This window comes from Thunnus maccoyii, chromosome 4 (genome assembly GCF_910596095.1).
Source record: "Thunnus maccoyii chromosome 4, fThuMac1.1, whole genome shotgun sequence".
NCBI lineage: Eukaryota > Metazoa > Chordata > Actinopteri > Scombriformes > Scombridae > Thunnus > Thunnus maccoyii.
The window spans coordinates 25,813,692-25,830,571 of record NC_056536.1 but is presented as its reverse complement, the minus strand read 5'-3'; the positions used below and the strand labels follow the sequence as shown (position 1 = coordinate 25,830,571).

The following is a 16,880-nucleotide window of genomic DNA, read 5'->3' as shown; positions in this document are numbered from 1 at the left end:
AATCAGCAGTTTTAAAGGTTTTTACTTATTTCATTATTTCAAAACCTTTCAATTTATTCAAAAGAGTATTAAGTTTAGGGCTGTAACAAATGATTATTTTCACTATTAATCTGTCAATTATTTTCACTATTAATGGATTAACTGTTTGTTCTATAAAATGTCAGAAAATGGTGAAAAATGTTGATTGCTGTTTCCCAAAGCCCAAGATGCAACCTAAAATGTCTTGTTTTGTCCTGAACAACAGTCCATAAGCCAAAGAAGTTCAGTTTATTGTCACAGAAGACTAAAGAAACCAGAGAATATTCACATTTAAGAGGCTAGAATCAGAAAATTTTATCTCAAAAATGACTGCAAACAATTAATCAACTATCAAAATTAGTTCACAATTAATTTAATAGTCAGCAACTAATTGATTACTCAACTAATCGTTGCAGCTCTAGTTAAGTTTGTTCTCCAAAAGCTGATATTGTAAATTCCAAATTTCACTGGGCTTTGTTGGAAAAGCTGATTGTCACATTGAATTGATTATGAAGAGTATAAGCAGATAAATGGCACATATTAAAGTCTGTCTAACTGACTTTTAAGTGGAACTTGTCTTAGCTATGGTACAGTGAGGCTGCCAGGCTTTTTCTATCCTCAGGGCGGTGAACTTTTTACACTGTACAAAGACTTTGCTGTGAATGAATGTGTTGGTTTGTGGGGTAGGGCGCTCAGAGGCATGGGTGTGTACTGAAGCCTTCAACACAGGGTATTTGCATTTATTTGTTCCCGTTCCTGGAGGTTTGCTGTTAGGTTGGAATTTAGACTGTGTCAGTCTGTATGTGTGAAGTAAAGAGCCCAAGATGTTTAACAGATTTTGCTTTAGAGACTGCCAATACCATTACATAACCTCAACAATATCATCTCAATTCAATCATTCTAGGATAAAAACATCTATGTGACTTCCCATACAGATTTCATTCATTATTATAGATTTTGTGTATGCTGGTTTAGTATAAGACATTATACAGCAACTTATGTATAACATATTCTCTATAGCATTCTGCGGATGATGATGATATTAGAGTGGATTTCAGGGCAATAGGGAGAAGGGGAGCTGGAAATGGTCACAGAGGATCACGTGAATATCATACAGTTGGCTTTTAACAAGTGCTGGTATCATCAAAAATGCTTTTGATTGATAATGATGGCATTATCAATTAGTTTAAAGTATCTGCCAGGTATTGTGATGCAGGTTGGGGCACCTTTAGACCTTTCTTACAGCAGACAGTTTGACTTGTCATAAGCCAACATGCACAATACCACAATCCTGAAACCAACCCAGCTAAATGGAACTATTAAGCCATCATTAGTTTATTATTCACACCCCTCGTTTTTCCTACTGTGACATTTGAAAATGTCTTTCTTGAAATTTAAGGTTCAAACAGAATATGAGTGTTCTTCATGCTCTAATGAGCAAATAAATAACTGTTTAAATGTTCTGGGACAACACCCGATGTTGTACACTCTGGAGATGATGAACTATTTCCCTTTTGGTGTGGCGTGATGTCATCATGGGAAAATAGTTCATGAGACTTCTAGGTAGCCATGTATCATAAAAACAGGATTTTCTATTAAGTTGAGTTTATACATAATACCACAGGAATAACACTAGCTGTGAAGGTGAGTCCTCTCTTCTCTCCTCCAATGTCACTCTGGTGTTACTTTGAGGAGGTTGAGTGGGAGGAGATATGCAGATGGCGCCCATGGGGCCCTTTTAGTGGCGTCTGTAGTCCCCCAAACTCACAGTGGACTGTTGTCACTCAAACAGAGTCCACCACACCCATAGCCTGCGTCAGGGTCAGCATTCACAGGGTGACATTCTGCTTTATAGTAAAGGCAAACGGTTGTACTGCAGAGACGGGATTCTTTTTACTTTTCAGAGTTGTGTTTTTTGAGATATTTTGTTTTGTCAGAGACCTGACAATTCAACAATTTCCACATCAAGTGAAAGGAGTGGAATATTTAGGGCATTCTGTTTTTAAGCATCACTTGCCCTTGATGGAGGAATACTTTTTTCTTCAATGAGATCACCTTCATCTCTGTTTTAAGACAGTGATCACTAAGCTTTTGACTTTTAATGCGTGGATATTCCAGGATGAATTTTATGATGACTGTGAGTCCTTTTGTATTAATGACACTATTTTTGTCACTGGGAGAAACCAAGTTCTACAGACCACTCCAGTTTAACCAGTATAAAGCTGGGCTGAGTCAACACCATGACCAAGGGAAACCCACCAGCAGACACAAGTAAGTGCTGTCTCTCTCCGTCTGTCAAGTTTACAGCACCTCAGATCTTAATTTATATTTTACTTTGAGAGTCAAAATTCTGTATTTTAAAGCAAACTATAAATAATATTTTTCTGTCCTCCCTCTCTTATCATCTTTTCTCTCCTCTATGAAAGAAACCACTGTGCCTATGTCATTGAAAAGACAGTGTCCTTCACCGTTCAGGATGGGGCAGCCCCCTATGTAAAAGCTGAGTACAATAAGTGTTCCTGGGGTCAGAAGTGTCCAACTCTCCTGTGAGTAAACCAAAGGTCTTATTTTGATATTTAGCAATTATGTTTGTCTTATCATAATAGAAAATAGTTATTCACATCACTTTTGGGTACAAAATACCACAGTCAAGTGTGTGTTTCTGACCAATATTTCGTTATTCCCCTCAGGTATCGCCTGATGTACAAACCAATGTACAAGGTGGCACATAAAACTGTCACAGAGCTGGAGTGGCGTTGTTGTCCAGGGTACTCTGGTTATGACTGTATGGAGGGGCCTCCTGCTTACCAACACCCCATGAAAATGATGCCGCCATTTAAGGGCCCACCATTCAATGGCCCACAGTTCAAGGGCCCACAGTATAAAGGTCCCATGTCCACCAGTCCAATGTTCAAGGGCCCACCCATTAACTCTGTTGTGAAAGCAAACCCATGGAGTCAATCTAAAGGACCTCCCACCGGCAGTTTTAACTCTTATCCAATGCGTCACTTTGGGCCTCCAAGGTCCTCCTCCTATCCAGACACCTCCTTCGAGACTTATCCGTCTGAGCCAGAGCCAATGCCAGACCACCAGGAAGCACATCACTCAGAGCATGAACAAGAACATGAGCATGAGCATGGGCATAGCCAGGAACCTGAGGAACATATTCCAGAGGAAACCCCTCCTCTCTCTGGTGGTGAACAGGCTGAAGATGAAACCATAGGTGTGTACTAACTCCTTACTATGTATTAATTCTGCTTTGAGTATATTTACACTAGATAAGTGACAAGACTAAGTATACTTATATTTTTTGTCACAAAATCACAGAATAAAATCAATCTCAACAAGACGGATTAATGATATTGTTTTGAACATGACTGACATTAATCACATTAAAGAACAAATGTGTACTCTGTTTGTCCAAATGTTAACAGCTCTTCCTTCTCTCTTTAGGCCAAGCTCTAGACAGTGAGACAGAGGAGCGAATACATCGAATGGAAGAGGACGTGCAACGTCTGAACCAGGGTTTGGAGACCCTGAGGGGAACTGTAAATGGACTGGAAGATAGTCTACGAGCCTCACTGAGAGAGGACGCCAACAGGATGCTGTCAGCCCTGCTCTCTGCTGCCCCTGGTCCTATTCCAGCTCCAGCTGTGGCCTCTAGTCCATCCACTGTAGGGTTTGTAGAGATTCCTGGGGGAGATCCTGAGACAGAAGGTCTAGATGGTAGACATGTGTTTCCAGGCCTTACAGAACTGAATGGAAGGGTGGAAGAGCTCAGGACAGAGCTGCTCGCTAAGACAGCAGAGCTGCAGGAACTCAAAGCAACAGTGATGGGACATGATGGAGCATTGAAGAAGATGTCGAATAGAACAGGAGTGCCATCAGACTCCACTAGCAATCTTGGGGAAACTATGGAGAAGTTGATGAATGCCAAACTGAGTGCAGCCAGGACAGAAATTCTGGGTGGGTTTGAGAAACGTGTGGAGAGTGCAGAGGGCCGATGTAAGGAGAAAGCTGGGGATGTGCTTCGTCAGTGCCAGAGGGAACAAGGGGAGAGGCAGGAACAGATGGAAGATGCTCTGGTAGAAAGTAGCACAGACTTAAGAACAGAGCTGAGAAACCTCCAGGCACAGGTCCATGGTTTAAAGACTGTAGAAAGCTGCTGTGGTAGAGTGAGTGGACTGGTTGAAAGGGTGCAGTTGCTGGAAACATCAGTGGCAGGCCTCAACCAGTCCCAGGGGCACCTGAGAGTGGAGCTGGGTGGACACAAGGATCACATAGAGGGGATGATGGAGGGGCGTCTGGGCTATGTAGAGGCTAAGCTCAACCTGACTGGGCAGCTTAAAAGTGCTGAGTCTGGAAGTAGAAGTAGTCTCCCAGATAAAGCTGAGACAGGACAGGGCCTGGAGGCCAGAATGGAGGATAAGTTAAGAGCACTAGAAGGGCGTTTACTGACAGCTTTGGAGGAGCTGGGTAATGCCACTGCCCCTGCACTGCTTGAGGGTCATGCTGTCCCCACCCTGGAGACAGAGCTGGAGTCCCTCCGAGGGAGACTAGAGATGGATGTGGACAGAGTGCAAAAGCATCTGAGCAGCCTTGAGATTCTGTGTTCTTCTTCCTGTTCCTCTCAAAACCCGACATCCATCCAGGGAGACTCTGCTGCTGATGCAAGTGCTAACCTGGCAGAGGAGCAGAATGTGAAGGGGGTACTGGAAATGCAAGGTGACCGTTTGAATAGCCTCAACATCACAATGCAGGACATCATGAGGCATCTGACCCTCAGGGACCAGCAGGAACAAGCAGAGGGTGATGCTCCCATAGAGGGAGAGCTCACAATCCTCAAGTTCAATGTCCACTCAGTCAACCGCACCCTGAAAGGCCTTCAGGACTCCCTAAGGACAGTGGTCCACCAGGTGGGTAAAGCAAACAGCTCCTGGCATGAGAGAGAGGCACGCATGGCCCAGCAGATGAAAGGTGTGGTCCAGCTGGTTGGACATCAAGCTTCCATGCTTGGGGCAGGGGAGCGCAGACTGACCCGACTTAAGGGTGAGCTGCAGGAGATGAAGAGGCGACTAGCTGTGGAGGTCCGGGGCTGCCGGAGCACAGCTATGGGGGTGCAGAAAGAGGTAACTGAGGTTGGAGGCCGTGTTGCCAGTGTGGAGGACCAGTGTAAGGGCCTGAATTACTTGGCAGAAGACCTGGAGAGAATTAGAGAAGAGTTGGAGAGACAATCAAATGGGCTTCTCCTGCAAGTCAATGGGACTCTCTCCAGCCATGCTCAGCAGCTGTCTGAGCTGAGAGGCGAACTCAGAAACTGTACCTCCAAAATGGAGCCAACACAACAGAGTTTAGAGTTGGAATCCGAACCAAGACGAGGGGACACCTTCACTTTAAATTAGTTTATGTGGACAATAAATTTTAACAATGAATGAAAAAACAAAAATATTCTGCAGGTGTAGTGAAAGTCCACTAAAACCTCATCTTATTATTTGTGTTGCACAACACAAAAGGTTTAGAACCTGCACTGAAATAAGGATGGTTTTAGTTAGCTCATGGTATACTATTACATGAGAAATGAAAATGGCAGCTAATTCTGACTGCAATCATAACATTATACTTAGATGCAGAATATTTTTATTGAATCACGAAGGTGTTAAGAACTGTTTGCTGTAACGGACCATTATTTAGAGCCCCAGTGACTGAGGAAGAGATGAACCACAGCAAACTGCAACTGTTATTGTACTGTTTCTGTAAAGCTTACAAAAATCCAAGTATGAACTGTTGTTTACCAATGTTTACATGTTGAAGTTTTAGTTTTTGTATTTTCTTATGTCTAGACTAGAAATATCCATGATATTATGTTTTTTTTACATGGTTTAAGTTTTTGAGCATTAGTTTTTATTTTGATTGTAACAGTATAATTTCAAGGTTTTTCAATACTGACAGTCAAATAAAGACATTTCTTTACTGTTCAATGTTTTCTTGGTTAAAATACTTTTAACAGAAGAGGTGTTAGGTATCTGTAACGAATTATATTAAGGACTCTTAATACTCTAGTTTTTTAATTGGATTAATACCAACCCTGAATTTCAGAAACTAGTAATTTTTCCTTTAGAGGTGACACATGCTGATGCAGGGAAGTGGGGAAACCACAAGAGAGCATTAGAGAAGCGCAAATACTATTGTCCGCTGGGGGCCAGGAAGGCTTGACTTGGCCATTCCTGCAGAGCAAAAATGACAGTGGTCTCCATTCCAAGTTTATGGGGACAGCCCATGCTTGCCAGAAGGAAATTACAAATTGGTATTATTGCCAAGGTGATAGACAGACAACCAAGGAGTGTTTCGGTACAGCAGTCTAAGTCTCATTCTCTCCCTCCCTATGTTCTCATTGGACATTGCAATAGGGCTATAGGTGACCTTGCTAACCCTCCCCTGTTAGTTCCTGTTCCGCTATCGGACAAACAACCATTAAAATGACAGCTATGTGGGAGATGAGCCCACTGTTGTGTGAAAACGTTTTAGCCTGAGACATGTGGTGAATAATAACTAAGAAAAAGGTCAGGGAGGAAAGGAGGGCAGACAGAAAAGAAAGACACCGAATATATGTAGGAACAGCTGAGTGACAGAGCGACCTACAGACACAAATATACACCTGAGTAATGATGCAGGTTCATACATACACACAAACGTAAAGAAAGTGAGAGATATATTCCACTGCTAGAAGCAACCTTTCACACATAGATATGGTAAATGGACTGCATTTATATAGCACTTTTCTAGTCTTCCGACCGCTCAAAGCGCTGTACAGTACATGCCACATTCACACACACACATTCATATGCTGATGGAACAGCCTTTGGGAGCAATTTGGCGTTCAGTATCTTGCTCAAGGACACTTCAACATGTGGACTGGAGAGGCCGTGGATTCAACCGCCAATCTTCCGATTAATGGATGTCCCCCTCTACCTCTGAGCCACAGCCACCCACATAGCCAACTTTTCTTGTAAGAGACCCATTACCTAAAGTGCAAATATAAACAAAGATGCCATGAAAGAGAAATAACTGAATAACAGTGTACTGTCTATATAATACACAAAAAACATTCTCTCTCTGTTACAGCACACAGGAGTCCCACATTACCTCAGAGCTCCACTGCACTTCTGTATTTATTTGGGATTTTTATTTATTTTTTGTATTCCTCTCATGCCTCCCTTAAGTTCATACCTCACTCAAGGCCAGACAACAACACATTAATCTTGTTTGTTTCCAAGCAGACACTTGGACGGAGAGGGCAGTCGGGGGCTCTGGTGAATTTGTCTCGTCTGACTCAGAGTCTCTTCACTGCACTCATGGATCCCATTCTGAGTCATGCTCGCTGCAAAACCTTGCAGACTGTCACTGTCCAAGGCATGCACCCAAATCACAAAACGCAAAGCTGGCACAAAAACAGAGGACAAAAGATAATTGAATAAACAGAGGGCTGTGGTGATCTCATATGTGAATCACCCTATATAGTGTCCTCCATAGAAGCTTAAGGTGAAAGGAGAGTTTTTGTCTCATTATACTGATGGTCGGAGAATGGACCGTGTTGATTACAGTTGGCTCAAACACAAGGACGCTCAGGTCAGGGTTACTTTAAATCAAGGTCTCAGAGCTTCGAGGATTTGACATTTTTCAAGGAGCACCAATGTGTATAGATTTTGCTGGAGCTTTTGTCCGCTATACTGAACAAGTTATAGTTGAAAAGTCAACCCTTTCAACATAATGTGAAATGCAGCATTAGGATTTTTTGAAAGATAAATCAAATATATCAGATGTAAGGATGCTACATTGGAAACAGCACCCATTTCCAGAACTAGCTTTTGTTGTGTCAAGAAGACAAAGTACTGAGTACTTATCTAAACAAATGTCTTGGCTGTGACACTCACAAAAGATGAATTCCTGCCAGAGTTAAGTGCCTAAACTACAATTTGGCTCAGTCCTCAAAGTGGAGGGTAGATTACTAAGATAAACAAAGATAGCAGAAGGGAAATTAATTCAAGCCTATGGGAGAAAAATATTCCACAGACATAAATATTTTATGAATTGGAAGTACATAAAGGTCTTCCACACAAGTATATCTGGACTTAATGATTAATTTTATGTACATTGAGTGGGTGTTAAAAGCATGACGTGCACAAGGGTCACATGGCACACCAACAAGCACCAATTTCCTCTCATGGCCTCTTATTTTGCAAACATAAGTTGTATCTTCCGCTGTTACTCTGAATGTTGAGATTGTTTTGTGGTTCAATATTAAAAAGATAGAAAAATCTCTTTTAAAGCAGCCTATATTTCAGCTTCATACTACAATGTCTAGCTGGTAATGCAACCAAATGAAGTGTAACATGACACACAAGACAGGAAACCCAAGACATTTTAAAAGGAATAGCTGGACATTTTTGGAGATATTACTTTATTGGCTTTGTGCTGAGAGTTATATGAGGAGATCAATACCACTTTCATGTCTGTACGCTCTATGACAGTGGGTTAGCAATGAGCTTAGCTTAGCATGACGCCTGGGAGCCAGGGGTTTCCCTGTAAAAACCACAACGCTGTTCTTACATTTTAGTTTGTGTACGGATTAAACTAATGAGATATGGCTTGTTAATTAGTGAACTTTAGAGGTGCTAGTAGGTGTATTTTTGAACTTCAGACAAGGTCAGGTTAGATGTCTAACCCTGGTAATTGACTCCCAGCTATAGATCCACACATGATGCACAGACATGAGGGTGGTACCAAAAGTATCTTCTCATCTACAGTAAATCTTGGCAAGGAAACCAATAAGTGTGCTTCCCAAAATGTCAAACTATTCCTTTAATTACTTTATTCCTTCACTTTGTCTCTTAGTAAGGTAGTACTTTCTAGCTGGCAACAGAAAACCTTGGGCTCTGGGAACTTCTGATGGACATTTTTCTGTATTTTGTTTGACATTTCATTGATTAAATAATTAAATTAATTTGATGTAATTAATCTAATAGAAGTAATCAATGGGTTAAATAATTACAAAGATAATCATTGGCTACAGCCCAATCTGCAACCATAGTGAGCCAAACGGAATGACACAATTTTTGATAACTGAACCTTTGTTACTTTCATCACTCCAGTGTCACTTCAGTTTCAGTCCCTTGAACCATTAAAATTAGAAGAAACATAACCATTAAAACAGGGACATTCGTGTAATAGGTGTCTTTATTCAGTTCTTCTTCTAATTCTATTTTGCAAATTGACAACAGCGAATATTGATTTATGATTTACTGGCTTGTCAGTGTTGCACTGTGAGACCGGTAATGACGTCAACGCAGAACACAGCCAACCTTGCATCAGGTTAATTAGTTGTGCTGCTCCCTCAAGTGCCTGAAAAGCAGAATTAACAGACCTTTGTACCGTACCATGTGACCAATCAATTTGTACATGGTTTTAGTTCAAACAGATGTTCTATTCTCCTTTGAAATTCAAGAAACACACTTACTAAAAGAGCAATGACAATGACGTCTGAAAAGTTTTTTTTTCACAGCCGGAGGAGGAATAGAAACGCTGGTTCATTGGGTAGATGCACTGAGCTGGAAGCTGGAAGCTTTTTCTTCTTCTTCTTATACCGGCAACAATATTTTTAACAATATTTTACTTCTGTCAATCTGTGGGAGGTGGTGATGGTTGGGAGGGTGTTTTAATAAATCAACCCTATGATTGGTTGGCAGCTCAAAATATGCACCTCACCTCATTTTCTTTATTCCGTAACTTTCTCTTCATGACTAGATTTTGCAATAGATTTTGCATGACAACTATAATTTAAAAAACAAAGCATAATTAACTTAAATTAGCTGAGGTTATGAATACCAGAGGATCTTGCTAAACAAGATTTCCAATATGAAATGGTCTAATTTGATATTTATTTCACCAATACCTTGAATGTGCTCTTCTCATTTTTGCCTCATTATTCTACATTCTCATTCAAATTATTCACTGGCAGGGGGCAGACCAAAAATTTCCAGCAGCGCCTATTAGTCATATTGCAGTGGCTTATCAGAATAATTCTATAGCCTAAAGCTTTGTAATCCAGTCTCTCAAGTGGTTAAGGGGTGGCTTCTGCACTGAGTCTACTGCCACTGTTAACCTAATAGAAGCTTGGATGACAGTTTCATCTTAATATCGAGTAATGATAATGTGTCACAAAATAAAAGGGCAAGTAATTTACAACAACTTATTGCGTGGAGTGTATAGAGTTGCAGTCAGTACGTGAGTGATGCTTTGTTGGAATTTTATTTTGTCCCACCCAGTAGTTTTTTCCCCACATTATATGTTATTGAAAATATCAATAAAAAGGAGAGTGACTGTGTCAGAGAGTGGGTAGTATCTCCCAAACAGGCCTTCTCAGGTTCACCTCTCCTCAACAATTTCTCTGAACCATATGGAGGTGGTAGATGGATCATCATTCTTCCACGTCACAGCAATACATTTATTTTGAAATAAATTTTAATTAATTGTGCTTCATGCCTTGTGTCCCGAGGCAATACTGATGAGTAGGATAAGTCTCGGTACTCAAGGTACTGTATATCAACACCTTATAAATTCTTGATTAGTTTTTCACAATTCCAAAACATTTGTATGAGGGTACCCGTCTCTCTTTAACACCTACAGTACACATTTTTTAAAATACTGTTATTGATCCTGTGGAGTCTGTTTACGTATTAAAACCCATTCTCAGTAAGTAAATTCACTTAGCCTTAACCATTAGACTTCCATTACAAATAAAATTCAGCATTCTATTATATATTAAGGATAAAATACCTCTGGAATATCTTATCTTCTTAATGTCCTATCTTCTGTTTACGATTAAATTAGGGGGGTTCATGACTGAGATGGGTGTCCACCCAGAAGTGAGCAAATGTGGTGTCTAATCTATAAATACTTAAAAAAATGAGTTGGAGTCTATTAGGTCACACCCAATAGTTTGTCTCAATACTGCAGTGCCTAAATAAAGTGTTGTCAAAGTCTGATCCTATTGTCTGTTGAGTTTAATTCATCAGCAGCACTGATAAAACATTTCTAAGTGGGCATTCAGTGCAAAAACAGCCCTGTTAAAACAACACAGGGGGCTGTGTTGGTGAGTGCATGTTGTTTCATGTACTGGCGAGAGATGAAATACCAGGAAGTCCCATTTGAGTAACGGATCAGTGAATTTGAAGGAACCATAATACTGCACAATGGTTTGTAAAACTCACATACAGGATTTTAAAAATCTGGAAATTGTTGCAACGATTGTGAGGTAAATGGTAGGAACACCTGACACAGTAATCTACCAGTAATGTGCGCTGGCATGTATGTTATTGGCCAAAGCAGCACCCTGCCGGATGATGTCGTTGCTCTGTTTTGCCGGAGCCCTCTCCGTTGGCACCCATGCTGCACTGCCAGACTGCCCCCATTCAAATGAAGGAGGGGGCTGCGTTTTTTCATGCAGGGCTGATGTTGGTCTGAACGCGGCCTGACTGATGAAAAGACAAGGCTGAGTCAACAAGTTGGCAGCCATGCTAATGGCTCTGTGAGGCTGTACTTAGGCACAGTGCAGCTGATATTAACTAGGTGTAATCTTTAAAATGTTCACCATCTTAGTTTAGCATGTTAGCATGCTAACATTTTCTAAACAAAATACAGCTGAGTTTGATGGGAATATCATTAGTTTTGCAGGTATTTGGTTGTAAACCAACTTATTGGAAAATTATAGATTTGACCTGATGATGGCACTAGATGAGAAGTCAGAGGATCAAAGTTATTACAATTTACCCTGAAGAGGACATGAATGGTTGTACCTTAATGTTAAAAGTGAACCTCGTGGTGGTGCTACAGAACAAGTCAAGGGATCATCAAAGTCATTAGGATACATTGTCTGGGTGCCATTTTGTGCCAATTCATTTGACTGGTACTGACAGATTTTGCTATATTTTACAGGATAAGTAAAAACTGTGACCTGCTGGTGGTGCTAGGGGATCATCACAGTCATTAGGGTTAATCCTCTGTGGACCATGATATCTGTACAAAATGTCAATGCGATTCATTTGAAATTTATATTTATTTATATAAATATTTCAGGTTGGACCAAATTGGTGGACTGACCAACCAACAACTGACACTGTCATCCCTCGAGCCATGCTACGAGCATGCCGAAAAATGCATTGACTTATTGACATCCACGATGCCTTTATGATCTGATGGAAACTGACTGCACTCATGCTCATGTTCCTCTCGTTCTGATCATTTCCTGCCACTGTCATCTCTAATAAGTCACATAAAGGTGCAGTGTGTAGAATTTAGTGGCATCTAGCAGAACGGACTTGGCAGAAATAAAATAATTTTCATAAGTATGTTTTCATTAGTGTATAATTAGGGCTGGGCAATATAGACAAAATCAAATATCATATTATTTTTGACCAAATACCTCGATGACAATATTGACAATAGGGATGACTATTGGTGCTTTCACAAAATATTTACAAAATGAGATTTTATAATATAATAATCATCAGTAATGTGGATATAATGACTAAGTGGGTAAAGGCAAATAATTGAACAGCTGGAACAGTCCAGTAAGTTCAGAAAATTACATCACTTTACTGTAATGCAGCCTTTAAAACCAGGAAATGACAACACTTATGCCATGTCACAATATTACAATATCCAAAATCTAAGACAATATCTAATCTCATATCATGATATTGATATGATATCGATATATTGCACAGCCCAATATATAATCCCATGAGAGTAAGAATTGTTGTGTTTTCATTACCTAGTCATTGGAATGAGCCTTTTATATCTACATAGGGAGCAGGTCCTCTTCCACGGAGCCCGCCATATTGCACCGCCATGTTTCTACAGTTGCCCAGAGTGGACAAACCAAACACTAGAGAGGGCCTTTTGCGTTTTTTGTGGCCACCATAGGTTCTCCTACACTCTTGACAGGGAGGGGTGAGGGGTGAGGTCTGTAACCTCACCACTAGATGCTACTAAATCCTACACACCGGTCCTTTAAAGGGGCTTCATACTGCAGTGGATGGGACCGGCTGTGACAGTTTATCTAAATGTGTCAGAGCGAGCGGGCCAGAGAAGGGCCAGGACCCTGTGCCAAGGTATTAATATGACAGCATTGCTCTTTATGGTTTTCTGACAGCCCTGCAGCCTTGGCACAACTCAGCGAGTGAGCCCACGCTCCCTTAAGAGGCTTTTCCATGACTGTCAGTCTGGGAGCAGCTGGGCTTCAAGCAAACTGCATGGGTGGGTATAAAAGTAAGATGACACAGCGCTTCAGGTGTAGTTTAAATGCTCTCTACCGGGATGAAATTTACGGTGTGACCCAAACCAACACTTCATTTTCTTAAGTGGCTTTCCAATTCATTTTGGACCCTTGAATTCAGTACAGTCACCTAAGAAATCTCATTCCTGTGGCACATGATGCACATTTTGTCATTTTCAATGCATACAAACATTATCATTAATTACCAGTGGCACAGCAGCAGCAGGTGCTTACTGAGAACAATCATAAACTGTTCATGGCTGAGTGCAGCTCCATTTTCTGCACTGTGAACTATTAGGGCTGTGATGAAAGATGGTCATAAACTGTCTAGTCTCTTCTAGTAACACAAATTGCAACCGTAATTTTTCTCACTACTTCACAAGCACATCTTGCAATATTAATATTCTATTAAAATTCTATTCTCTTTTATATTCAGAGAAATTCTTTCAAATGTCAAATTAGATCAATAGCTACCACGACACTGGTGGTTGTCGCATTCACACATATTCAACAGATTGCCAGTTTTCTCTCTTCCAGGTTCTGATTACCATCTTTACAATCACGGATCAAGAGATTTGTGTATACATGCAGTACATACACAGACATACTGTACACACAAAACTGCAAAAATGTGCTGCTCTATATGAGTAGGCTGTGAAAAGTGATTTGGGAAAACCAACTACTTACATGCATGATTCATATGTGTAAAGGTGAATGATCCAAAGTGTAGAAACAAATCAATGTATAGGCGATACGTATAGCAGGAAAGTAGTGAGTTAGGTTGGATAGAGGAAATGGGGTGGGGAGTGGTACTTTGAGTCATCAGTGACACTCAGAGCTTGCCAGTATTATGCTGATCCCTCTCGCTTTCTCCCTCTCTTTCTCTCTCTCTCTCTCTCTCTCTCTATGGCTGGCCTGCCGTCACTGTGGGCTTTTCGTTCTACATCAGTGGGTTTCAGTACATCTCTACAATGATGAGTGCATATGCTGTGTGAGAGAATCTGTGCATGTCCACCAGGCTGGATGTGTGTAAGTGTGTGTCACTGAAGAGTAGGAGGATACCTTAACCGGACTTTTCATTGTGAGCCTGATACAGGTCCAGTGCTCCCCCCCTCTCTCTCCCTCTTTCGCTCTGTCTGTCTCCTGCTCTGTCCCCCTCTCTGTCTCCCTCTCAGTGGCTGTCCAAGCTCCTCTCTTCTGTGTCCTGCTCTTCACCGGGCCTCCATGAGTTTAACTGACAAGCTATTCCTCCCTAGAAGGTAAGCAGCACAGCAGTGGGGTGTCTGGTCTGTTTCTAGTGCAATGCAAAGAGATTAGACAATAACAAAAAGGGGGATCATTGGTGATGACGCATTTCTTTCATCTTCCAAATTTTGCTGATGTTGTTTTCAGTGGTTGCTTGCAATGTATAATGAAATATAGAGGCTGATATGACTCAAAATATTTATACTACATTTAATTCTGTGTCTTAATAGTATTTCTTTCTTCACTTTTATTTTCTGTGCAAAGGTCTAATAGTTTATTCTGACTTGCAGTGATGGTTATCTTACAATTCTCCCTCTAAAGTAATAATATCTGGTTGTGTTAGAGAATTTACTGAAGGACATTCAGTCAAGGTTCAATTCAAATACTATCTCAAGGAAGTGAAAACAGATTGTGCTGGCTGTAATGCTGATGAGATGAAGGCACAGACATCACAGGCAACTTGTGGGATCTCCGGCAGGATTAGTGATGAGATTACTGATCCCCCTTCTCTGTAAAAATTACTGCTTTTCTCTATTTTTTTAAGTCAAAGTTGTAATCGTTGCTTCACTGACCATTTTCAAGACAGCCTGCCGACTTGATCTCAAGCTGCTTGCCACAAATTATTCTCCTGTACATGTATGCCTGCATGCATCCATGCACTGCCTATTGTTGATGTGGTTGACTGCACGGATATATGTGAGTGACGACTCATTTGTTTGTGGGTGTTCACTCTGGTACAGAAAATCCATATTTGTTGACAATGACCGATTATGATGCCAGAGTATGATGTCTTTCTATTGGATACAACATGATTTAACAAAGTGACTGACCTTCAACCAAAAATCAGAGTCAAAGGCAAATAAAGAAAAACAACTGTCTAAACATTTACCCATCACTGACACAGATATATTTGCTTTCCCATACTCATACTCTGATTATGTAATATGGTTGTGTCATGAAGTGGAGGCAGTTGTGGCGGATTGATGATGACATACTAGGGTGGCAGAATTGCATTTATTTATTTTGCGTTCCTTCGAAGCTGCTGTCTTTCTCATAGACATGGAGATCAGACTTTATTTTTTTAAAGAATCAGCATTTGAAAGCCCGATTAAGATCAGAGTTTTCTTTATGTATCTTATATTAAAATCTGGATTGTTGATTAAGCATCCAAGTAATCAAAGAATGAAAAATAATCCAATTAATCCCAAAGACATGTCAAATGACCATTTGCATCATCTGCACCAGACCTTTGGTGATAAATTGTCTCTATGACAATCTGATGAATAAGAGTCTCCCATCTCTAGAACCACATCTGTGCCAGCACTGCCCTACGATCAATCAGATACTTGTAAGTACAAAGGTAATTAAGCATGAAAATGACAAGGGTATGTGGACAAACCTCTGCAGAAAAAAAACCCAGAAATTGCAAATAGTTTTTAATCCTCCTCTCTATTTTAAAGTTAATTTTCTTGTTTACTTGTGAGAAATTGTCTGCAAATGTATTGACTGTTAAGTTCCCTATCTGCTGCATGCAAAAGCCACATGTTAAAGGATATTGTGCAAGAAAAGCAAAAAAAAAACCCAAACACGAATCGACTTTTACAGGCTCAAAACATTCTGTATGTTACATGACACAAATCATGTCAAAACTTAAACACATGTACAGTCAACAGGTGACGACTGATTCGTGGTCAGATAACTGCCATGCTGGACATTTTAAATACATTGTTAGGTGCACATTGTACAATCTAATTAGTCTCCACAGTCATTACATAAGATATGTCACATCATGCTGTGCAAAGTTTGAAAGAGTTGCCTCCAACCACTCTGTCATGCTGCTAAAACACAGTGTAAATATTGTACTGTGATGGCAATCACTTGTCACTGTCAGTCACTCTCAGATGAGGAGGCAGTTTACACCCAGCGAGGGTAAATCCAGTCTACTTCAATCTCACAAAGGTCTCACAAAGTCCTCAGGCGACGTGCCGCACAGCATACTGTGTGTCATACATGTTAAAGTGAAGGCTCGCTTTTAAATATTGCACTATTGAGTAAACCACAAGCTTAGTAAAATACCAACAATTTTTGCACAAAAACATAGACATTTGTGTCTGACTGTGACTGCTATAAAACGAACTCTACACATGGAGTAAAATGAGCAAATGCTGTGAGGGTAATTGCAACATCAAAACATCAAAATGAGCAGCTGAATGGCTCTTCCTATGACAACAGAATTTATTTACCACCATGTTTTTAAGATATAAGAGCATAAGTAATAGAAAAA

At 40.5% G+C, this 16,880-nt stretch overlaps 1 protein-coding gene and 1 long non-coding RNA gene across 3 annotated transcripts in view; one reads left to right on the top strand and one right to left on the bottom strand.

Annotated features, from left to right (window-relative positions):
• The window catches only part of LOC121895250, a 30,760-nt gene that overhangs the window by 1,070 nt on the left and 12,810 nt on the right, over positions 1 to 16,880 (bottom strand). The window contains exons 3-4 of one of the 2 annotated variants that reach the window (XR_006095717.1): positions 14,414 to 14,603; positions 6,899 to 7,456 (exon numbers count right to left, since the gene is read on the bottom strand). The exons of the other annotated variant lie outside the window; for it this stretch is intronic. This is a non-coding gene — a long non-coding RNA (uncharacterized LOC121895250). Of the gene's footprint in view, positions 1 to 6,898; positions 7,457 to 14,413; positions 14,604 to 16,880 lie in introns of those variants that run through there. 2 annotated transcript variants of the gene reach the window in all.
• Positions 1,922 to 6,906, top strand: emilin3a (elastin microfibril interfacer 3a). The gene is made up of 4 exons (XM_042408237.1): positions 1,922 to 2,289; positions 2,445 to 2,564; positions 2,709 to 3,241; positions 3,472 to 6,906. The coding sequence occupies exons 1-4, from the start codon at positions 2,120 to 2,122 to the stop codon at positions 5,418 to 5,420; spliced, it is 2,772 nt and encodes a 923-aa protein (XP_042264171.1). The 5' UTR covers positions 1,922 to 2,119; the 3' UTR covers positions 5,421 to 6,906.